Source organism: Schistocerca gregaria, chromosome 7, assembly GCF_023897955.1.
Source record: "Schistocerca gregaria isolate iqSchGreg1 chromosome 7, iqSchGreg1.2, whole genome shotgun sequence".
Taxonomy (NCBI): Eukaryota; Metazoa; Arthropoda; class Insecta; order Orthoptera; family Acrididae; genus Schistocerca; species Schistocerca gregaria.
In genome coordinates, this window is record NC_064926.1 from 554548507 (window position 1) to 554574097 (window position 25591).

General features: G+C 43.8%; 1 protein-coding gene across 1 annotated transcript in view; it reads left to right on the forward strand.

Annotated features, from left to right (window-relative positions):
- Positions 1 to 25591, forward strand: part of LOC126282101 (cytochrome P450 6a2-like) — a 106044-nt gene that overhangs the window by 69217 nt on the left and 11236 nt on the right. The window contains exons 4-5 of the mRNA XM_049981561.1: positions 4777 to 5007; positions 24130 to 24417. Of these exons, the coding sequence (XP_049837518.1) occupies positions 4777 to 5007; positions 24130 to 24417 (519 nt within the window). The remainder of the gene's footprint in view (positions 1 to 4776; positions 5008 to 24129; positions 24418 to 25591) is intronic.

A 25591-nucleotide genomic window follows, 5' to 3' on the forward strand; every position in this document is an offset into this window, starting at 1 on the left:
TTACACAAGTAAACAAACCCTGAATAGCCTTCAGCTAGTGCAGACGAAGTACAGTGACCCCTGTATAACACGTAGCTGTCTTGACATCAGTGGGCAGTCTACTCTGAAGTGACCCGTAAGTACGAGGAACGTTAAATGTATCTGTACCCGTTAGCAAAGGTGTGTATGGCGTTGTTTGTGATTGCCTGTGCCGTAGTCTGCAGTCTGGAAACGTACACGAACCAAGATCTTGAGGCAATACCTAACATGTACGGTTTGGTGGATGGCAGTGCACTTGTGTGAGGAACGCTGCCCAATGGTCCGATTACAGGACCGAACTACATTTGAATGAATTCATCGCCGCCCCTCTGAGTTCAGCAGTTTCACAAACCCACCATGCAGCGGGGTCGACCAGAACGTAAAACCGAGATGATGAGGAAGTTCTTATTCAGCGCTGTGGAATAAATTGCTGGAATCAGCACAAGGTGATTAGGTATACAGAGGAATGCGCCGCACGTGACGATCTTTAGACGTTTATGTGAAAACGTGCTGCATCCATACAATCTGCAGCTGGTAAAAGCCTCGGTCTCCAAGGGATATCCTCCAAGAGCAACGTCCTGGCAGTGGTTTCTGTGGCAAAGTGTTATGTTACCCAACTTTGCAGATGTTGTTTCATCTATTCACGAGGACGTAAACAATAGTTTGCATAAGCAGCACGTGTGGGCGGATACAAATAGCCCTGCAAGTATGCAATCGTCTCAGCAGCAGAGATTCTCCATTAACATCTGGGCAGCCATTGTGGGCGAATGCTTGTTGGGACCGTACATCGTGCCAGGGAGACTTAGTGTACAAAACTACACAGATTTAATGCGTACTGTATTGTCAGATTAGTGCAACTTGTCCACAGTTGTACTTCAAGCATGATAGAGCTCTTGCACTTTTCAGTCTATTACCTGGAGGCACCTGAATGCTCATTTTCGTTGAGCCTTGGGTAGGTGCGTGTGGATCGATTCCTTGGTCACCCCATTCGCCTGATTTAACCACCTGGACTTTCACCTAGTGGGACACATAAAATCTGTCATTGTGTTAGACTGCAGTAGTAGATGATCCTACTCTCCTGCACACATTCCGGCAGTCTCTGAGACAGTACGGAATACAACAGGCATTTTTCCTGATGCGCGGAATTCAGTAACCTGTATTCAGGAACGAGGGGGTCGCTTTCAACATTTCCTCTAATACGTAATCAGAGTGTACCAGTTGACGTTACAGACGTTCAGCGCAGCTGGTAGGAACTGAAGGTTGAATAACTCTTTAAGATACATTTTCGGCCCCATGTTGATGTAGCCTCTTTTTCTTATTTTCACAAAGGCTATTTGGAAAGTAAAGTCCGATAGATCGCGAAACGGAAACCGCAAAGAAGTTTTATTTCCACGAGTTTGATACATCTTCTAACTACTTGTCTACATAAGTCGCCTCTCCGACTTTGACATCTGTCGCAGTGTTGTACCAACTCTCCAATACCCTCGTCGTAGAAGGCAGCCGCCTGTGCTTCCAGCAATTTCTCTTCGCGTGCCTGTAGTTTGTTGTGTATGGGGAGATGTTTTCTTCATAGTCAGTCGTTCATGGGAGCCAAGTCTAAGATATATGGTGGCTGATCAAACACTTTACATCGAAAACGCTGCACGTAAGTCCTCGTTGCCCCTACGATGTACAGCCAAGAACTGTCATGAAGCAGTACATTTATGACAGGTACGTTATGTATGGTTGCATGAAATCAGGCGAAAACTCGCAGTAGGCACCTATACTTTGCGGAGACATTATTGTCCTACGCATATCTACATTCTGAGTGTTTGGTCAGGAAAGAGCGACGTGTTACGATCGACAGGCACACTACATCTTCACCAACATCGATTATCTGCAAATCACATTTAAGTGCCTGGCAGAGGGTTAATCGAACCACCTTCACAATTCTGTATTATTCTAATCTCGTATAACGTGCAGAAAGAACGACCACCGTACGCACTCTGATTTCCCTTAGTTTATCATGGTGATCGTTTCTTCCTAGGTACGCCGGTGTCAACAACATATATTCGAATTCGGAGGAGAAAGTTGGTGGTTGGAATTTCTTGAGAACATTCCTCTGTAACGAAAAACGCCTTTGTTTTAATGATGTCCAACCGAATTTCTGTATCACTTCTCCCCTATTTCGCAATAATAGAGAACATGGTGCCCTTCGTTGAACTTTTTCAATGTACTCCATCAATCATATATGGTAAGAATTCCACATTGCAAAGCACTATTCTAAAAGAGGACGGGCAAGCGTAGTGTACACATTCTAGGGACACTGCCCAACACATCTATGGTAAGAAAGCTTCATTGGATTTTTACTGTCGTTTGCATTTCGCGATCTCTTGAAACTTAGTTTCCGAAAAGCGCACTTATACACTACTGGCCATTAAAATTGCTACACCAACAAGAAATGCAGATGATAAACGGGCATTCATTGGACAAATATATTACACTAGAACTGACAAGTAATTTCATTTTGACGCAATTTTGGTGCATATATCCTGAGAAATCTGTACCTAGAACAACCACCTCTGACCGTAATAGCGGCCATCATACGCCTGGGCATCGAGTCAAACAGAGCTTGGATGGCGTGTACAGGTACAGCTGCCCAAGCAGCTTCAACACGATACCACAGTTCATCAACAGTAGTGACTGGCGTATTGCGACGAGCCAGTTGCTAGGCCACCATTGACAAGACGTTTTCAATTGGATAAAGAACTGGAGAATGTGCTGGCAAGGGCAGCAGTCGAACATTTTCTGTATCCAGAAAGGCCCGTACAGGACCAGCAACATGCGGTCGTGCAGTATTCTGCTGAAATGTAGGGTTTCGCAGCGATCGAATGAAGGGTAGAGCCACAGGTCCTAACACATCTGAAATGTAGCGTCCACTGTTCAAAGTGCCGTCAGTGCGAACAAGATATGACTGATACGTGTAACCAATGGCAACCCATACCATCACGCCGGGTGAAATGCCAGTATGGCGATGACGAAAACACGCTTTCAATGTGCGTTCACCGCGATGCCACCAAACACGGATGTGACCATCATGATTCCTTAAACAGAACCTGGATTCATCCGAAAAAATTATGTTTTGCCATTCGTGTACCCAGGTTCGTCGTTGAGTACACCATCGCAGGCGCACCTGTCTGTGATGCAGTGTCAAGGGTAACCGCAGACTTGGTCTCCGAGCTGATAGTCCATAATGCTGCAAACGTCGTCGAACTGTTCGTGCAGATGGTTGTTGTCTTGAAAACGTCCCCATCTGTTGACTCAGGATCGCGATGTGGCTGCACGATCCCTTACAGCCATGCGGATAAGATGGCTATCATCTCAACTGATAGTGATACGAGGCCGTTCGGATCCAGTACGGCATTCCGTATTACCCTCCCGAACCCATGTTTTGCCATTCGTGCACCCAGGTTCGTCGTTGAGTACACCATTGCAGGCGCACCTGTCTGTGATGCAGTGTCAAGGGTAACCGCAGACTTGGTCTCCGAGCTGATAGTCCATAATGCTGCAAACGTCGTCGAACTGTTCGTGCAGATGGTTGTTGTCTTGAAAACGTCCCCATCTGTTGACTCAGGATCGCGACGTGGCTGCACGATCCGTTACAGCCATGCGGATAAGATGGCTATCATCTCAACTGCTAGTGATACGAGGCCGTTGGGATCCAGTACGGCATTCCGTATTACCCTCCCGAACCCATAGATTCCATATTCTGCTAACAGTCATTGGATCTCGACCAACGCGAGCAGCAATGTCGCGATACGATAAACCGCAATCGCGATAGGCTACATTCCGACCTTTATCAATGTCGGAAACGTGAGGGTACGCATTTCTCCTCCTTACACGAGGCATCACAACAACGTTTGACCAGGCAACGCCGGTCAACTGCTGTCTGTGTATGAGAAAGAGGCTGGAAACTTCCCTCAGTACGTAGTAAGTATCGCCCCCGGTGCCAACCTTGTGTGAATGCTCTAAAAAGCTAATCAGCGTCTGTAGTACGTCATCTTCGTGGTGTAGCAGTTTTAATGGCCAATAGTGTAGGTATCAGGATGTGTATGAAAGCCTGCCGCAGTGGCCGAGCGGTTCTAGGCGCTTCAGTCCGGAACTGCGCGACTGCTACGGTCTCAGGTTCGATTCCTGCTTCAAGCATGGATGTGTCTGATGTCCTTAGGTTAGTTAGCTTTAAGTAGTTCTGTGTTCCAGGGGACTGATGACCTCAGATGTTAAGTTCCATACTACTCAGAGCCATTTTTTGTGTATGAAATGCGGTCTGGGCAGTAGACCTTCTACTTTGGAAGCCTTTACTGTACATTAATGTCTGTGTTTCTTCCCCGCCTCTCCTGACCTCGCCGCTATTCGCCAGGAGTCGCAGCCCTCTCGCTGGAACCCTCTGCTGCCCTGCCTCCGCCCCCAGTTGCTGCCCCTGCGGTACCTGCTTCCGCGCTAGACCATCATCTCATAGGGCCACCAGCTGTCCCAATAGTGTAGGAGTCCATCCCTGATTTTATTCCGTAGAGTTCTCAAACATCCTGACCAATGGAACGTCGTGGCTCGGTTCAGAATCATCATGTCAGATAGGCAGTTTGGACCGAGGGACCAGCGCTTTAGTGGACCTAAAAAGGACCACTGCAAATGCGGTCAAAACGTCAATTTTAATGGATTGGATTTTAGTTATAACAAGCTGCAGGAGACTGTTATTGATGTGTTGCACGCTTGCCGCAGTACCCGACGCGACTGTGGACGAGGCGCTGGCCTACAAGCTGTTCGGGCTGTTCCTGGTGGGCTTCGAGATGACGTCGTCGGTGCTGAGCTTCTGCGCGTTCGAGCTGGCCGCCGACCAGGCCGTGCAGACGAGGGCCCGCCTCGAGGTGGACGCGGCGCTGCGCCGCCACTCGGGCCGCCTCTCCTACGACGCCCTGCAGCGGATGCCCTACCTGGACGCCGTCATCACCGGTCAGTGCGGCCTCCGCTGCAGCGCTCCCTTTTATTTCCTTCTGAAGGACATCATCTTTCCGCCAGTGACTGTTATAAGTTTTTATTACTCACTCACCCCGTCTTCAGGCCACGAGTGGCCTACCGGGACCGTCCGACCGCCGTGTCATCCTCATGGAGGATGCGGATAGGAGGGTCGTGGGGTCCGCACACCGCTCTCCCGGTCGTAAGATGGTATTCTTGACCGATGCCGCTACTATTTGGTCGAGTAGCTCCTCAATTGGCACCACGAGGCTGAGTGCACCCCGAAAAATGGCAACATCGCATGGCGGCCCGGATGGTGGCCCATCCAAGTGCCAGCCACGCCCGACAGCGCCTAACTTCGGTGATCTCAGGGGAACCAAGAAATGTTCAGATGTGTGTGAAATCATATGGGATTTAACTGCTAAGGTCATCAGTCCCTAATCTTACACACTACTTAACCTAAACACACCTAAGGACAAACACACACACACACCCATGGCCGAGGGAGGAACCGAACCTCCGCCGTGACCAGCCGCCCAGTCCATGACTGCAGCGCCTAAGACCGCTCGGCTAATCACGCGCGGCTCACGGGAACCGGTATAGCCAATGTGGCAGGGCCGTTGGTCATATGTTTTTATTACACTATCGCAATTTCTGCTTTAGGCCATTATCCAGTACTGATCTTATGGCTTTAAAACTTATAACAGTCGCTGGCGGAAAGATGATATCCTTAAATATATATTTTATGATTGTGAATCCAAACTACAAGAAGTTTGGTCCTCTGTATTGATTCGACCCTGGTAAATTTCTCTCCTGTGCCAACCTTCCCATCACGGAGTAGCTCCTGCACCCAGTGTCTTCAATTATGTATTGCATGTATTCCAATTTCATCGCCTACAGTTATCATCTGTACAGCTCTTTCTAGTGTCATGGCAGTTATTCTCTAATGTCTTAGAGCACATAATCCCATCTTGCCCATTCTGCCTGGCTTAGCCAGAATGTAGACTACCGTCAACCAGTGCTTCTTGATGGTTTAGCAAAATTTTGTCTTTCACCCGACAGAAAAGCATCTCGTTCTGAAGCTTTTGCACTGTGTCATCGCCTGGGTCACATGATTTACAGTGTGAATATTTTGGAAGCAGTGAAAGGTTTCAATCTAAATTGGGAAAGCTTTTAAAGGACACTGAACTAGCCACGCACTCCGTCGTCAGGCCACGAGTGGCCTACCGGGACCATTCGACCGCCGTGTCATCCTCGATAGATGAAGCGGATAGGAGGGGCGTGTGGTCAGCACACCGCTCTCCCGGTCGTTATGATGGTATTCTTGACCGAACCCTCTGCTATTTGCTCGAGTGGCTCCTCAATTGGCATCACAAGGCTACGTGCACCCCGAATAATGGCAACAGCACATGGCGGCCAGGATGGTGGCCCATCCAAGTGCCGGTCACGCCCGACAGCGCTTAACTTCGGTGATCTCACGGGAACCGGTGTAGCCAACGCCGTTGCCCATAATTTTTTATTACACTATTGCAATTTGGGCCATAGGCCATTATCGAGTACTGATATTATTGCTTTATAACATAACAGTCACTGAGCGAAAGAAGATATCATTAACAATATTTTTTGTTACTGTTAATCCCAGCTACAACAAGTTTAGTCCTCTAACTGGATTGATGCGGCCCACGTAAATTTCTCTCCTGTGCCAGCCTTCCCATCTCTGAGTAACTCCTGCACACATTGTCTTCAATTATTTATTGCGTGTATTCCAATAACTGTCATCGCCTACAGTTATCATCTGTACAGCTCTCTCTAGTGACATGGCAGTTATTCTCTAATGTCTTAGCGCACATCCTGTCATCCTGTACCTTCTGCCTGGCTTTGCCAGAATGTAGACTACCGTCAACCAGTACTTCTTATTGGGTTCAGCACAATTTTGACTTTCACCCGACAGAACAGTACCTCGTCCTGAAGTTATTGCACTGTGTCGTCGCCTGGGTCGCATGATTTACAGATTGTACATTTTGGAAGCATGGAAGGGAGCCGACTAGTACCAATAGACTGTAAAAATTATTTAATTGCAATGGTGTACATTCAGTCTCATTGTCATTATCCATCTGTATATTGAAAAAGACTGTGTCTTATCACACACCAACATGAAAATCAATGTCATTATGGTATTTGTACGTTGACATTGTGTGCTCCAACAATGTTGTTGTTGTGGTCTTCAGTCCTGAGACTGGTTTGATGCAGCTCTCCATGCTACTCTACCCTGTGCAAGCTTGTTTATCTCCCAGTATTTACTGCAACCTACATCCTTCTGAATCTGCTTAGTGTATTCATTTCTTGGTCTCCCTCTACGATTTTTACTCTCCACGCTGCCCTCCAATGCTGAATTTGTGATCCCTTGATGCCTCAGAACATGTCCTACCAACCGGTCCCTTCTTCTTGTCAAGTTGTGCCACAAACTCCTCTTCTCCCCAATTCTATTCAATACCTCCTCATTAGTTATGTGATCTAGCCATTTAATCTTCAGCATTGTTCTGTAGCACCACATTTCGAAAGCTTCTATTCTATTCTTGTCCAGAATATGTATCGTCCATGTTTCACTTCCTTACATGGCTACACTCCATAAAAATACTTTCAGAAATGCCTTCCTGATTCTTAAGTCTGTACTCGATGTTAGAATACATCTCTTCTTCAGAAACGCTTTCCTTGCCATTGCAATTCTACATTTTATATCCTCTCTACTTCGAGCATCATCAGTTATTTTGCTCTCCAAATAGCAAAATTCCTTTACTACTTTAAGTGTCTCATTTGCTAATCTAATTTCCTCACGATCGCCCGACTTAATTTGACTACATTCCGTTATCCACGTTTTGCTTTTGTTGATGTTCATCTTATATCCTCATTTCATTCAACTGCTCCTCCCAGTCCTTTGCTGTCTGTGACAGAATTAGAGTGTCATCGGCGAACCTCAAAGTTTTTATTTCTTCTCCATGTATTTTAATACCTACTCCGAATTTTTCTTTTGTTTCCTTTACTGCTTGCTCAATATACACATTGAATAACATCGGAGAGAGGCTAGAACCCTGTCGTACTCCCTTCCCAACCACAGCTTCCCTTTCATGTCCCTCGACTCTTATAACTGCCATCTGGTTTCTGTACAAATTGTAAATAGCCTTTCGCTCCCGGTATTTTACCCCTGCCTCCTTTAGAATTTGAAAGAGACGATTCCAGTCAACATTGTCAAATGCTTTATCTAAGTCCAGAAATGCTAGAAATGTAGCTTTGCCTTTCGTTAATCTTTCTTCTAAGATAAGTTGTAAGGTCAGTATTGCCTCACGTGTTCCAACATTCCTATGGATTCCAAACTGATCTTCACCGCGGTCGGCTTCTACCAATTTTTCCATTCGTCTGTAAAGAATCCGTGTCAGTATTTTGCATCTGTGACTTATTAAACTGATAGCTCGGTAATTTTCACATGTTTCAGCACCTGCTTTCTTTGGGATTGGAATTATTATATTCTTCTTGGTGTCTGAGGCTATTTCAGCATGAAGCTAAGTCCATCATGACAAGGACATATGTTATTCACACCGTTACCGATGAAGAGAGTGTTTATTGCATATACTGTAATCCATGTGAACATTCTGTCTTTTTAAGATGTCACCACCAGGTAACAGTATACCCGGCAGTATAGCGGAGAGCGCTAACGCGCTGCTTCCTGGACTCGGGAAGGTGCGCTGGCCCCAGATCGAATCCGCCCGGCTGTTTGTCGACGAGGGCCGGTGTACTGGCCAGCCTGGATGTGGTTTTTAGGTGGTTTTCCACATCCCGCTAGGTGAATACCGTGCTGGTCCCTACGTTCCGCCTCAGTTACACAGCTCGCAGACATCTGAACACATTGACACTATTTCATAGATTCCACTAGACACAGACAGTTGGGGTACACTAATTTCGTCCTTTGGTGTAAAGGGTGGCGGTGAGAAGGGCATCCGGCCACGCCATACAATTAACATGCCACATCCGATTAACCATAGCCGACCTTGCGTAACCGTGGGACAAGGAGCAAGCGACAGAATAGAATAGAACCATCAGGTAACAGTATAGGCAATACATGTCATTTTCACGATGTACGTTGTCGGGCTACCTTTTAATATTTACAAATTCTACCATTTGAGACGCACAGCTCACAGTGAGATGACAGAAGTAACGAAATAGCGATATCCACATATACGGATGGCGGTAGTACCACACGAGGAAAAAACGACAAAGCACTGGTGGTGATGTCGTTCGTACTCACATGATTCTCGTGAAAAGACGTCCGACGTGATTTTGACCGCACGACGGGGATTAGTAGACGCTCAACACGCAGTGGTAGTTGGAACTGGACGCAATGGGGCGTTCTATTTCGGAAATCGTTAGGGAATGCAATATTCCGGGCTCCGAAGTGTCAAGACTGTGCCGAGAATACCAAATTTCACGCATTTCCTCTCACCATGGACAACGCAGTGGGCGACGGCCTCCAATTACTGACTGAAAGCAGCGGCGTTTGAGTAGAGTTGTCAGTGTTAACAGACAAACAAATCTGTGTGCAATAACCGCAGAAATACGTAGGTTGGAACTTAAATAGTGGCAACACTGCAGTGGAGACCCTATACAATGGAATCTACTATTGCCGCAGACAACACACGTTGTGGACGTACCTACATTACCTCCGAGCAAATGGACGAGCCCGTCCAACGTCACCGGCTTGCGCACAATCGAGGGAAACACATTCACTTGTGACTGAGAGATCTGATGGGACGGTGTCACTATGTTTTCCAAACTGGAACAACGAAGTGGACTCAAATGTTTCAAATGGCGCTGAGCACTATGGGACATAACTTCTAAGGTCATCAGTCCCCTAGAACTGAAAACGACTTAAACCTAAGTAACCTAAGGACATCACACACATCCATGCCCGGTGCAGGATTCGAACGTGCGACCGTAGCATTCGAGCGGTTCCAGACTGTAGCGCCTAGAACCGCTCGGACACCCTTGTCAGCTCAACGAAGTGTAGTCAAGATTGAATGTGCCAGAGGTCGTACAGCACGACAGAGTCATGAAGAGGCGGGCGGCGAACCGGCATTGCCTTACAGAACAGTGGCACGTTGGGTAAAAGCATTCGACGAAGGTCTGCAAACTGTGGCAGACATGCATCGGGCAGGTCGTCGTAGCGTCTCTGAAGAAGAAGTGCACGCTGTTGCCGCATTAGCGGACAGTGATCGACGCCATACGATTCGTGAGCTCGCCCATGAAACCGGATTAGCGCATACGGCTGTGCTTCGCGTCCTGATGGAACGCCTGGGCATGAGAAAAATTGCATCACGCTGGGTTCCGCATGACTTGGAGGAAATGCAGAAATGGATGCGTTAGGACGCACTTGGAGCTCCATGAGCGCGAAGGAGAGGCTTCGTAACAAATACATGAAACATGGACCGCATCGTACGAACCAAAACTAAAACATCAATCCAACGAATGGCGTCATTATGGGTCGCCACAAAAGTCGAAAGTGCGTCAGAGCCCCAGTATGGTGAATTTTATGGTGATTCTCGTGTACGACTGTGATAGTGTTACCCTAACGCAAAACGTTCCTCCACGGCAGATCGGCAGACCGTCAATTCAAAGTATTACTGTTCGGTTTTGGAGCATCACCTGCGACCAGCTTTTGAGAGAGAAGTGGCGACACTTTCTGCGCAACCCACCCATCATTTTGCACGACAATGCACGGGCGCAAACAGCGTAAGCTATGGCTGACACGTTCGGTAGATGGGACTGGGAAGTACTGTACCGTCCACCACACTCCGCGGACTTAAGTCTTTGTTACTTTGATTTGATTCCGAAGATGAAGGAATCACTTCGTGGCATTCACTTCAGAACTGTTCCAGAGATTCCACAGGCAGTAGACCGCTCCCTTCGCACTATCAACAGAACAGGCTCTGCTAACGATATACTACGCCTTTCGCATCGCTGGCAACGATTTCTGCACAACGCTGGTGACAACTTTGAAGGACAGTAACAGGTACAAACATGTGACTCTTTTGTATCGGTTGCGAATAAATAGTTGCCACTATTTAAGTTCCAACCATCGTAAATGTTGGGCGTGCGACGAGCGTATCCATTAGTACAGCCCGGAAAAATTTGGCGTTAATGGATTGTGGTAGCGGACGACTGACGCGAGGGCATTTACTAACAGTTCGGCATTGCCTCTGCTGGCTCTAGAGCGTATCGGTTTGCCCCTTAGACGAACGGAAAGCCGTCACCTGGTCAAATGAGTCCCGATTTCAGTTACTAAGAGCTGATGGTGGGGTTAGAGTGAGGTCCAGACCCAACTAAGCCGAGGAACCAAGCTGTCAACAAACCACTGTGTAAGCTGTTGGTAGCTCCATAATGACGTGGGCTGCGTATACATGGAATGGACTATCCTCTGGTCCAACGTAACCCCTTCATTGACTCGATCGTGGCTATGTTAGGCTACATGGAAACCATTTTGAGCCAGTAATAGACTTCTTGTACCCAAAAAACTGTGGAATGTTTATGGATGACAATGTGTTACGTCAACAGTTCATAGTTGTTCGCGTTTGGTTTGAACAACGTTGTGGACAATTCGAGCGAATGACGTGCTCACCCATGTTGCCCAACATGAATCTCATCGAAAACTGATGAAATATAATCGAGTTCAGTTCGTGTACAAACTACTGCACCAGAAAAACTTTCACCATTATGAACGACTGTGGAAACAGCATGGCTCAGTATTTGTGCAGGGGACTTCGAACGACTTTTTTGAGTCCACACCTTGTCGAGTTGCTGCACTACGCCGAAAAAAGACGAGATCCGACACGGTATTAACAGTTATCGCATAACCTGTCACATCAGTGTGCAAATAAGGCTATGATATATATACTCGTCGCTTCATTCTTACATTTGCACAGTTTTTTATTCAATGTTCCACTTCGTAATGGCCATAAGGCCGAAATAGCATCCGTGCAAATAAATCAGTTTTACACTCTTCTAAAAAGTTGAAGGTGATTGTAAGCCCCAACCGCGAGAAGTTTTATTGGAAAAGCGAATTAAAGCTCAGAGAGAGAAAATAAGAACTTTGAAATTTTGCACTATCGTAGCAATTCTATCAGAGACAGCAGGGTACTTAGAAACTCAGTTAAACGCTGATGGTTATTATAAATAGAAGTGAATCAAGGATAAAAAGGAATACTTGAGTTAAATCTGGCGATGTTGAAGAAATAAGGCTGGATAATGCTATTTGGCCATGAAAGTAAGTAATTATGTTTGAAGCAAGGATCATAGGAACCACGGACTGGCAATAGCGATAAAGCTTTTCTTAACAGAATATCATTATTGCAGCTAATGTAAATTTAATTTTAGAAAAAAGAGAGGTTTTATTTAAGGACAACGGTACTTCTGATTTTGACTGATACAATCACTTTTATGATTTGGACCCACAATGCCCATATTCAGAAGCTACATTGGGCAAAAGGTAAAGAATAAAAAATAAACCCGGAATGAAATAATAATAATAATAATAATGAAAATTTAAAACTAAAACCATTATTTTAGACTTATATCTGCTTGTCAGTTTATTCGTGTATACTAACGATATCTGTCGTTCATAGCTCTTGGTCATGAGCGGCAACTGCTTAACAAATGTTAATGCATTGTCGAACTGAACTTAATACTAAAAGCTATGGAACTATATAGCTACATCAAAGTAAACTTTTCCCCCTGTTACGCTTTTCTGTTTCTTTTCCTACTACTTTAGCTCCTAAGAGGGGTGTCATCAAAAGTGATGATCTCAATAAAAACTGGAAGCTCACAAACTCAATTGCTAGGAAATCATTTCCGAAATTACTGTTTGTAGCCTAGTGTTATATATCGATAGTAGGTCGTTGGTCATAATATTCTGGCTGATTGTCTACGTTCAGTCCTAGTTAAAGCGGCAGGCAGACTTCTGTTCGTTGGTAGGATACTGGGAAATCGAGGTCTTCACAGGAGACTGTTCACAAGACACCTCCACATACCAACCTGTAGTACTGTTCAGTTATGTGAGACCCACACCAGGCAAGAGTGGCTAGAGACATAACACCTGACAGAAAAGTAACACCAATGGTCACAGTTTTGTCTGACTCCTTGGAGAGCAGCTTGGAAGTGCTGAAAACCTGAAATGTTAGACGCTTGAAGATGGAGGACAACTATACTAAAAAAGAAAATTTACGTTGATTCAAACATCAAATCTGAGGAATCTAGAAGTATACTAGAGCCCTTCATATAAGTCCCATAGCGGCTGAAAAAATTTATTTCGCAACTGCTGTTCCGGCCTTTGGGCAGTTTTCAAATGATACTGCAAAAGATTTTGCTTCAGCACACGTCCGTCAGACTTGTATATATGTCGCAGTCAAAAACAGGCCTTTTTACAGTAGAAATACGGTAACATTATCAAGTGCGAAGTTCTGTAAATTGTAAAACTCATGTCAATTACGTGAAATGTTACCATTGTTAACACCACTCATTTAAATAACTCCAAACTATATTTGTTTTGACAATGACATGTAAACAAGACCGAGGATTCTGAAGTCTGACGTGTGCTAAAGCATAATTTTTTACAGTACCTCTTGAAAATGGCCCAGAAGCCGAAATAGCAGCTCTTAAATAATTTCTACGGCTAATTCAAATCCCAAAGAAAGCAGGTGCTGACAGATGTGAAAATTCCCGAACTATCAGTTTAATAAGTCACAGCTGCAAAATACTAACGCGAATTCTTTACAGACGAATGGAAAAACTGGTAGATGCGGACCTCGGGGAGGATCAGTTTGGATTCCGTCGAAATGTTGGAACACGTGAGGTAATACTGACCTTACGACTTATCTTAGAAGAAAGATTGAGAAAAGGCAAGCCTACGTTTCTAGCATTTGTAGACTTAGAGAAAGCTTTTGACAATGTTGACTGGAATACTCTTTTTCAAATTCTAAAGGTGGCAGGAGTAAAATACAGGGAGCGAAAGGCTATTTACAATTTGTTCAGAAACCAGATGGCAGTCATAAGAGTCGAGGGGCATGAAAGGGAAGCAGTGGTTGGGAAAGGAATGAGACAGGGTTGTAGCCTCTCCCCGATGTTATTCAATCTGTATATTGAGCAAGCAGTAAAGGAAACAAAAGAAAAATTTGGAGTAGGTATTAAAATTCATGGAGACGAAGTAAAAACTTTGAGGTTCGCCGATGACATTGTAATTCTGTCAGAGACGGCAAAGGACTTGGAAGAGCAGTTGAACGGAATGGACAGTGTCTTGAAAGGAGGATATAAGATGAACATCAACAAAAGAAAAACGAGGATAATGGAATGTATTCAAATTAAATCGCGTGATGCTGAGGGAATTAGATTAGGAAATGAGACACTTAAAGTAGTAAAGGAGTTTTGCTATTTAGGAAGTAAAATAACTGATGATGGTCGAAGTAGAGAGGATATAAAATGTAGACTGGCAATGGCAAGGAAAGCGTTTCTGAAGAAGAGAAATTTGTTAACATCGAATATAGATTTAAGTGTCAGGAAGTCATTTCTGAAAATATTTGTTTGGAGTGTAGCCATGTATGGAAGTGAAACATGGACGATAACTAGTATGGACAAGAAGAGAATAGAAGCTTTCGAAATGTGGTGCTACAGAAGAATACTGAAGATAAGGTGGATAGATCACGTAACTAATGAGGAGGTATTGAATAGGATTGGGGAGAAGAGAAGTTTGTGGCACAACTTGACTAGAAGAAGTGATCGGTTGGTAGGACATGTTTTGAGGCATCAAGGGATCACAAATTTAGCATTGGAGGGCAGTGTGGAGGGTAAAAATCGTAGAGGGAGACCGAGAGATGAGTACACTAAGCAGATTCAGAAGGATGTAGGTTGTAGTAGGTACTGGGAGATGAAGCAGCTTGCACAGGATAGAGTAGCATGGAGAGCTGCATCAAACCAGTCTCAGGACTGAAGACAACAACAACAACAACAACAATGGCGGATATCACGTCCTTCAAAAATTCAATGAAAAAAAATACACTACTTAAAAGTGCACCAAATCCACAACTTTGAAGATAAGGAAATGATATTTTGCACCATTCTTTACATGAAATTAACACTTTTCTGTTAAATGGGTTTATGTATAAACTTTTACTACTAAATTAAAAATTTTACTAAATAAAATAAGATATCTACCTTTCTATCAGAAACTGTAAAAGATATTTCGACAAAATTTTATGCATTTAATACCTTTGCGTACAGTAAGCTTCTCTCAAAGTTTTTTCAATATATCGAATAACTAAATTTTAACAACGTTTTGATTATAATTAGGTAATCGTAAAATAAAATTCATGCAAAAATACTCAGAAATTCAAAATATACATTTAGAGAAAAGTGCTCAAAATTTCATAATCCTAGCCTTCAAAGGTTATGAGAAAAAGGTAGTTAAATTTTAAAAACATGATTGTCAGGAAATAAAAGTTCAACCTAACGTTTTTCTTATGTCACCGCTGCAGGATGCCCGAGATTTGTACTCAGTCCTCTTTCCCCTCAAGCTTTACCTTCTGTTTTTTTTGTTTTTTTTTTTTTTTTGTTTTCTGCCTTAATTTCCTTACCTGGTCTTCAACTGACTTTTCACCTGCAGAGAGGTGCTGTACATCTATTTTTCCCAAGATATCTTGCATGAAATTTCCTACCTCAAAACCCACTCTCTATAATACCTCCATCCTACCTATGTTCCAATTACTAAACAGCAGAACTGCATCATAAGTTGAAATTCTGACACATGTAGCAGATGAAATGTGGTTTTAGGACATCGTTTCCATGTAAGTAAATGTAGAGACTCATTTTGATTTTGGTTTTTGGAATGAACGCACTTTTTTAGAAGTTCAGGGTCGGCCAGAAACCTTTAAGCAGTCTTGAGAACATTCAGGATAGAAATTAGAATACTCTAATCCTCAAGCTAATGTGGCACAGATGATATAGGGGACGTTCATCAGTTCATACCATGTGGAAATACGTAGCACATAGTGCACTTTTCGTGTTATTTACGTTGGGTAGGTTCTCTGTGATGGCCTTGCCATAAGACACTTCAAGAGTGTTTATCTTTTTTGTGAGTCTGTAGTGTCGGACAATGGCCTTTCTATCTTACACCTTTATACTCTTCATATCAGTGGCAAACGCCACAGATGATCTGTGAAACCTAAAATTATGTATCACAGACATCTAAATGTATCCCTAGCAAGTTTGCTTGAAACTATCTATGGAATGATGGCACATCAAGCTAGTATAGAAGTGTTATTTCAAAACGTGGGCGTGGCAAGGTGGTGTCGCAGTTTTGTTGTAACCAGCCAAAAATGCTTGTTAAATGTTATTTTAGTGACATAACCGGTTTCAGGCTATAATGTCTGTCTCCAGGTCGGTAATATTTTTCGTTAGGCAGTTGCTTAACTAAAAATATTAGCCATCAGAAGATGGGCATGGTGGCCCGAAACCAGACGTGGCACTAAAATAAAACATTTATAAAGTGTTTGTGGCTGGTAGTGTCATTAACCAACTATTATCAACGGACGTAGAGTTCATAAGATCCATCATTGATAAAATAACATATTTTATTATGTTTCAGGCGCGTCACATGAGATTTCATCTTTCAAACTTTGGGAATGTATTGTCAATGAGTTCTACTAATAATTAAAGAAATTGAAAATTGGCGCTTCCGATCAGTTTCATGAACTTGCATGCTTTAAACTGTAATTTATCGGGCACTTTCGCATGCGAATGTAATGGGATCAAACCCTAGTATGTACCAAAGGAATGTCTTAGTCTGCCATGGTTCTTATGCAGTTTTGAGACTTATTAGTCAACTGGACCTACGTAATGCATCGGGGTAAAACCCAGGCCATTGTCTCAGCTATCGACCCACGGCCCGTCCTCAAAATTTTAATTCCTCCGATACCTCTCACGTATGCTCAGAACTACTCCCCCGTACCGTGTAGGACCAAAAGTACTGGAAGCTGGAAGCAGGATATTGCGGATCAATGGCTTAGCCACACCCCAGGGGATGATTTTCTGAATAATGATTTGACTGCGTAGTGGCATGTGAGCATTCTGAAACTTCATGATGAGGTAAAAATGTAAGCCAGGCAAGGACTCGAACCCGGTAGGGCAAGAGAAAGCTCTGTGTTATAGCACCTGTGAGGTACACAACTTTAATCTGCCAGGAGAACCGAAAGTCGTCTACTTGGAAATACCTTTCATATCGGTTATCTTATGCGAGTGGGAAATCGCTGGCAAACTACACAGATGTCTCTGTACTCTTTTCATGTCCTAAGAGACTTACAGTCATTGGCTGCATACCGAAAGCAGTTCTGTAAGCGGTACTTTGGAGGTATACTTTGGTGTATATTTCAACAAGTGTAACGTAAGTCAGAACTGCCGAGAACTTCAGGGAACGTGCTGATCCCGAATATGTTGAGAGTGTCTATTGTGATTAATGCTCCTTGTGACTAGGTCGCAGTTTATACAACAATGAGACTGTATCCGTGTTCCACGCGTTTTCTCTATAACTTTTGTATACAAATGCGAATATCTCCAGGGAATTAACACCGAAGTTGTAAGAAATATTTACTGTGTTTAGGTTTAAAAAGGAGCAGTAAGGTTTCTGGTTTCACTCATAACATCGTACAAAGTTACCTTTATAAAGGTAACAGATAAGCTGAAGCTATCTTACAACAGTACATTCTGACCAGCAACCTATCTGCATTCTCTCTGCACTGCCCAGTGCCTCAGAATATATAGACCACGACCAGCTAACAAACTACCTAACCACAAATAAACTACTAGACGAGTACCAATCATATTTCCGTAAAAATCGCAGCACAACTTCTGCTTTAATTAAGCTGAAAGTTGTCCTTAAGTCTGCCATCGATCCACAAGAGTCGGTTATCATGTGCTTCTTAGACTTAAGCTAAGCCTTTGACACTGCCGAATTCAACATTTTACTTTCCAAACTTAGCAGGCTAAACTTTTGGCCAAGTGATGTGGAATGGTTTCGCTCATACCTGGCGTCCCTCTAGCAATGCGTCATCTCAGGAACCTTGAAGTCAGAATGGAGACAGGTGGCATCAGGCATCCCACAGGGCTCAGTATTAGGTCCTGTACTCTTTTCACTGTACATTTGGTGCTGCTGCAAATACTGCATGTTCGCCAGTGACCTCCAGTTGTATCTGTGTGCAAATCCGATAAACTCGAAAAAGTTATGGAGAATCACAATACCGACCTGGACGTACTATCAGAACGGGCTCAGGATAGAGTGTTGCAGCTCAGACCGTCCGAACCAAGGCGGTACTGGTTTTGTCAATCTAGGCTTATAAGCCCGAAATATCGGGAATTTGTACCATATTTAACCCTAAATGGGACAAATATCAACTCTCCTTCAGCCAAACGCTTAGGAGGAATAACAGATGAAAACCTATATTAGACTGACCATGTAACAGCATTGTGCAAGAAGGGATCAGCATCTTTCAATGAGAACCAAAACTATAAAAGGCTCCACTTATTTTACCTGAAAAAGAAACTTCATAAACACTTATGCATACAGTTAATAAGGCCTTTATCTGGAGAGATCATGACTCCAGGAACTGTTTGTTAATGCCTGTGTTTATTACATCCGTGATGTGGGACTCTTTGATCAAATTTAACCTTAATATGCACTGCTATCCTGACTGCGAACAGACAAGTGTAAAGATATCCATGGACTCTGTCTTCTGTACTGGCTTATTATCAATGCACACAACCCCTTATATGTCTCCTCGACCTTAGTGCTCTTGCCTGAACAACATTTCAGAAACACTCGTTACCATCAGAGCCAAATCGTTTCTATCCCTCTCCATTGTTTAGCCACTTTCTCCAAGTTTTTTTGGTAGCAGGTATCCGTTTCTGGAGTAACATCCCTCGTTATGTTACAGAACTAAATAACATTTCCAAATTCAGACAACAGTAAATGATGTATCTAGTAAAGCAGCAAAATGATTACCACTGTCCCTGTGTACAATCCTTATCCTTGTACATCCTTTTTTCCAACCAGATCTTACTCATTTCCTAGTGTTCTTACCTAGTGCAGTCTCCAAGTCACCTTAAAATCCATCTCTCCGGAACTCCTTATATCACAAAACATATATTTCGTATTCCTACTCGTGTAAATCCTTTTCCTATCTGGCGGTATTATTATTATTATTATTATTATTATTATTATTATTATTATTATTATTATTATTATTATTAGTGACAGTATCGGCAGTGGTACAAGTGCTGCCAGTATTCATATTGTCACTATAGACACTGAAATGATTTTAATACTACGAGGGCGACTCGTTTGTTTAGGTCCGATTGGTCGTGAAGCTGCAACCATAATGGAAATCCGATGAAGCTTCATGTGTCAGCTGTGCCTCTAGTGTGCTTCCCGATAGCATCACGTCGCACTTTTCAGATTCTAAACGCAGAGGGAGAGAGTAAAGATGCTTACAAAATAGTGTCTCCCTCTAAGTATGAGTGCATGCTGACTAATTTTTCCTTATGTAGGCCACACAACTGAACTGTCGTGCATTTTCTCCATCGTGACAATTCTCCGGTACACTGCAAGGGCAAGAGAACGCTGCCGCGGCGTTTCCGATGGGGAGAGTTTCATCAACCGCCATAGAGCCCGGGCTCGGCATCCTCTGCGTTTCACCTCTGCTCACATGAGCCAATGGCCATCAAGATATTTTGTCACAGACATAGAGGCTGTAGAGCAGCACAGAGAATTGGTGTAAAGTACTGTGACGAAGGTATTGGAAAGTTGGTATAATGCTACCTCAAATATCTAAGTAGTTGAGATATTACCCTTCCACTAGGATTGTAATTTAGTATGCTTCTACCTAAATAACAGAAAATCCTGTCTCTACGTTGCCACGTATGACCCTCTTACTAAATTTTGTTTATTTTCCAAGTAAAGTACACAATGGGAGGATAGTCCGGTTAATAGGAAAAGCTAATCGACAGAGTTGCGCGTTTTACAGCATTTGACCATGTGCTGTGCCTAATTGATAAGTAAATCAGACTATTCACTTCCTTTCCTAAGACCTTACCAAGTGATTACCTAGAAACACCGTATGAATAATATTATATTGAAGCTAGGACAATTTAGTTCCAAGTTCATTTTGTGGTTTCGAACATGTACTAATGGTCGCAAGCCTATCTGGGCAATGAAACAGGGAAGTATTGGAAAAGCAGATATACGAATTTTGCCTACATTCTTGCTACTATTTAAGTTGCTTCTTCAAATACATATTACACCACGTAAACAATGTTGGACTACACCTTTGTATATTACATTTTTGAAAGAGAAAAGCGTGAAGGAAGCTAACAAATTTGGCCAGGGGGGACCTTTAGAAAAGCACTTTCCACAATACGCAAACTAAAATACTAAAACACCTAGATACCAAAGCACACAATTTTTATGCTGAACATATCACTTCAAGTAAACCTCTTTCTTACTGGAATTACTTTCAAAAGCTATTATTCTTTGAACTGACTCTGTATAGTCATTTCAGAGATTGTACTAACTAGGCTATACTCTGATTGAATTTTACGTAAGCTAACTTTTACTTTAACATTTTGCACTAGTTAAGGAAATTTTTTCATTGTTTGGACGCAAAAAACTCCGTAAATGGTGCCTCTTTATATTAACTTGCCACTTAACAAGTCTGTAAAACACGATACTCGGATTAATCAAACACCAGGAAAGAAACCTATAATAGGTGCATGATTAGGATGAGATAACGGGGTGAACCAGTTTCTTTAATGTTCAAGTATGGTTACTGAACACAGTTTAAATTAATGCTTCACGCAGTTCAAAAGTAAAAAAACAAAATCTTATATGGTTGTCGTGGGCTTGGGTGTAAGTGAACAGTTATGACAGCTACACTATCCACAGTATGTCCTGCAGGTACCTTACTGAGTGGGCTACATTTCTCTTCTTGGCGGTGTTGACTTTTGCATACAGTAGCCAAAACACTCGCAGCTATGCCGTAAGCCGTTTGCAGTCTCCATCCCAGGATTTGGTGCCAATTAGCAGGCAAAGCTTCTCCTGCTCCAGAAAGGTGTTGCCTCAATCACTGCTGCCTACAGACTGTGTGACTTACTACCCGCGCTTGCTTTGGGTAGCGCGCCAGTTCGCCTATTCCACTCGCCAGAGCCACTTTCGTTTTAAACAAAAGCACAAAGGCTTCTACATAACATATATTTCTTACATTGTCCCTAAGCGTGACCCATTAACAATTTATACACATAAATATTTAAAATTGAAAATGTTATAGGAAAATTATTTAACGTAATAAATAATTTACGTAGTATTTTACACACATTACTCACATACAACGCAAAGAACTTCAAACTCCATTATACACTAGTGTTCATTAAAATTGCTACATCGCAAAGATGACGTGCTACATACGCGGAATTTAACCGACAGGAAAATATGCTGTGATATGCCAATGATTAGCTTTTCAGAGCATTCACACAAGGTTGGCACCGGTGGCGACACCTACAACGTGATGACATGAGGAAAGTATCCAACCGATTCCTCATACACAAATAGCAGTTGACCGGCGTTGACTGGTGATACGTTGTGGCGATTCCTCGTGTAAGGAGTAGATATGCATAACATCTCATTTCCGACTTGGGTAAAGAACGTATTGTAGCCTATCGGGGTTGCGGTTTATCGTATCGCGACATTGCTGCTCGCGTAGGTCGATATCCAATGACTGTTAGCAGAATATGGAATCGGTGGGTACAGGAAGGTAATACACAACGCCATGCTGGATTCCAACGGCCTCGTAACACTAGCAGTCGAGATGACAGGAATGTTATCCGCATGGATGTAACGGATCGTGCAGCCAAGTCTCGATCCCTTAGTCAACAACGTTTGCAAAAAAGACAATAATGAACTGCACCAACAGTTCGAAGACGTTTGCAGCAGCATGGACTATCAAATCGGAGACCATGGATGCGGTTACCCTTGACGCTGCATCACAGACAGTAGTGCCTGCGATGGTGTACTCAACGACGAACCTGGGTGCACGAATGGCATAACGTCACTTTTTCGGTCGAATCCAGGTTCTGTTTACAGCATCATGATGGTCGCATCCGTGTTTGGCGACATCGCGGTGAACGCACATTAGAAGCGTGTATTCGTCATCGCGATACTGGCGTATCACCGGGCGTGATGGTATGGGGTGCCACTGGTTACATGCCTCGGTCACGTCTTGTTCGCACTGACGGCACTTCGAACAGTGGACGTTACATTTCAGATGTGTTACGACCCCTGGCTCTACCCTTCATTCGATCCCTGCGGAGCCCTACATTTCAGCAGGATAATGCACTACTACATGTCGCAGGTTCTCTACGGCCCTTTCTGGATACATAAAATGTAGAACAGCTGCCCTGGCCAGCACATTCTCCAGATCTCTCACCAACTGAAAATCTCTGGTCAATGGTGGCCGAGCAACTGGCTCGTCACAATACGCCAGTCACTACTCTTGATGAATTGTGGTATCGTGTTGAAGCTACATGGACAGCTGTACTTGTAATCACGTGTTAGTTCTAGTATAATATATTTGCCCAATGAATACCTGTTTATCGTGTGCATTTCTTCATGTAGCATTTCTTCATGTAGCAATTTTAATGGCCAGTAGGGTAGCACACTTTACATTTGAAACATCAACTTAGAAAAATTGTGCAAGACTGTGCTTAAACTGATACACAATATTTTTAGCGCAACGCAATCTGACTTTCAATAATCCCTACAAAAGAATGGCCATATACCTTTCACAAATCACTTACCTCACTAAAATCTTCGTTACTCAAACTACTGCTATACAGCGAGCGCCGCTACTGCCAGCTAAATAAAAGATTCAAACTACTGAAGGTACTAACTACTGATAGGCATAGTTAGCAAATGAAAGATTTTGATAGAGAGCCAACTATGTATTTACCTCAATAGGGTCCAAAAGTCATAATGTATAAAGCAGTTCATGACATCCAGTCTTACAAATTACAAAACTCCGCCATCTCTCTCCCCACGTCCACCACTGCTGGCGGCTCACCTCCAACTGCGCAACGCTACTCGCTGTTCGCATCCAGCTGCCGCTGCGCAACACTACAATGGTGAGTATTACAACAATGCCAACTAGCCACAGACTGCACACAGCACAGCCAGGGATTTTCATACAGGGCGCTACGTGGCGTTACCAATATAAAGCCTACTTACTACACATTTACAGAAAATATATTACCGGTATGCGAAAATGTTAAGGGAAAAGCAAAAATTATGAAAAATTTAGATGAACTATAAACAAATACTATTATAGTGACACGGCGTGTATAAGTATATGGAAGGTGAAGCTGACTGCTGGAAATAAAAAATAAAAAATTAGATTTTAACCGGAGTTAACAATCGGACCTTAATAATCGAAGAGCCACTGAACTTGCCGTAGCCGGCCGCTGTGGCCGAGCGGCTCCAGGCGCTTGATTGCGGAACCGCGCTGCTAGTACGGTCGCAGGTTCGAATCCTGTCTCGGGAATCGATGTGTATGATTTCCATAGGTTAGTTAGGTTTAAGTTGTTCTAAGTCTAGGGGACTGATGACCTCAGATGTTAAGTGCTATATTGCTTAAAGCCATGTTTTTTAACTTGCCGTATTGAAGCTGTTGTGTCATAGGTAACAAAATGCAGAACAGGTGCTGTATATATGAAACCCTTTTTTCTTATAAGAGAGTCAGTGCCTGCTGACCCTAATCAGATCAGGTGAAATGAATATGTAATTAAATAAAATAAAGTGCAAGCACCCTCAGCCATGTACTTTATAGTAGTTTGTAGAGAGTGGATACAGATGTAGATCTAGTGGAAGACGTGTCTAGCTAAATGTAAGAATGGCTTCATGGGCCGCCCTTGCCCTAGGTAAATATCTAATTAGCGTGGGAGGTAATAAATTAGAGCGTCCCGGTGGTGTTTGCTGTGCCCACACAGAGACGCTGCGGCTGTACCCGCCGATGGGCGTGGCGTGCCGGCAGGTGGCGGCGCCGTACGAGGTGCCGGGGGTGGCGGCGGCGCGCCTGCGGCCGGGCGACTGCGTGTGCGTGTCGGTGGCGCAGCTGCAGAGGGACGCCGCCCACTTCCCGCAGCCGCTCGCCTTCCGGCCGGAGCGCTTCTTGTGCTGCCGACAGCAGGCAGCGGCGCACCAGTCCGGAGGAAGCTGCGGCGGCGGCAACGACGGCTGCTACCTGGCGCTCGGCTGGGGCGCCAGGCCTTGCGTGGGTGAGTGCCCCCCGACGCTAAGCGAACTCTGCAGCGCTTCCCCAGTTCCCATCTCACCGGGTCCCCTACGTCTCAGTTTTGAGTCCAAAACTATCATTTTAAGTTTATTGTATCAATCTTTTCATCATCTTCCCCTACGTAGAGCTAACACTATATCTCGGAGTAACATGTCCATCATCCAAATAACTTCCTGGAATTCAGCAAGGGAACACTTTCAGCGACCGCCGACATTTCGGCGGAAGAACACCCCCTCCATTTTCAAGGCAAACTGCAACGGACAGGGAGCGTACATGCAAATTTAAAACCTCGGTTCTCGGACTGAAGCAGGAAAGATAATACACACACTGAACACTAGTGCCACCAAAGATGATCAAAGTCAAAGCTATCGATAGCGAGACTATTATTTCACAGGTGAAGTATCATTGTCTCTGTTCCCTCTGTTTTTTGACAAGAGAGGCAGCCAGATTCTAAACAGAGTTTAAACAGAAACCTCCATCCCTGTTAACGAGGTTACTCGCTAATTTAATCTCAACTACCTCCCTAATAACACTGTACCAATAGTTGGACGTGCATGCCAAAGTCTCGGTGTTATTATATAATATGGGGTGACCAGTATCCAAGCAATGTTCGGCAATAGCAGATCTATTTGGCTGCTGTAATCGTGTGTGCCGTTTATGCTCAGTACATGGGTCCTCCACGGCCCTGATAGACCAATATATGCCATGCCGCAGCTACAAGGAATACGGTATACACTCACTTTATGCAGTCCAAGATCATCCTTAACGGAACTCAAAAGTGCTCTAATTTTAGATGGAGGTCGGAAAACATTCCACATCGTATTTCCATAAAATACGACCGATATTGTTGGACGTGTTTCCTACATAAGGCAAAAAGGCAGTAGAATTAGGTGTTGACTCCGAATTATCCCCAATCACCCGATTTACAGTTGGTCGATAGCGCAACGCACGTTCAATCTGTCTATCACTATAACCATTTTGACGAAATGTAACTTCAAGATGGGACAGCTCAGCTGGTAAAGTCTCAGCGTTAGAAACGACATGTGTCCTGTGTACCAAGGTACGCGGTCGCTCAAAGTGTTACCTGACTGAATTCCCGGAAGTTATTAGAAAGTTGTATACGCCAGGAGAAACTCAGGGCTCACATGTCCAACATC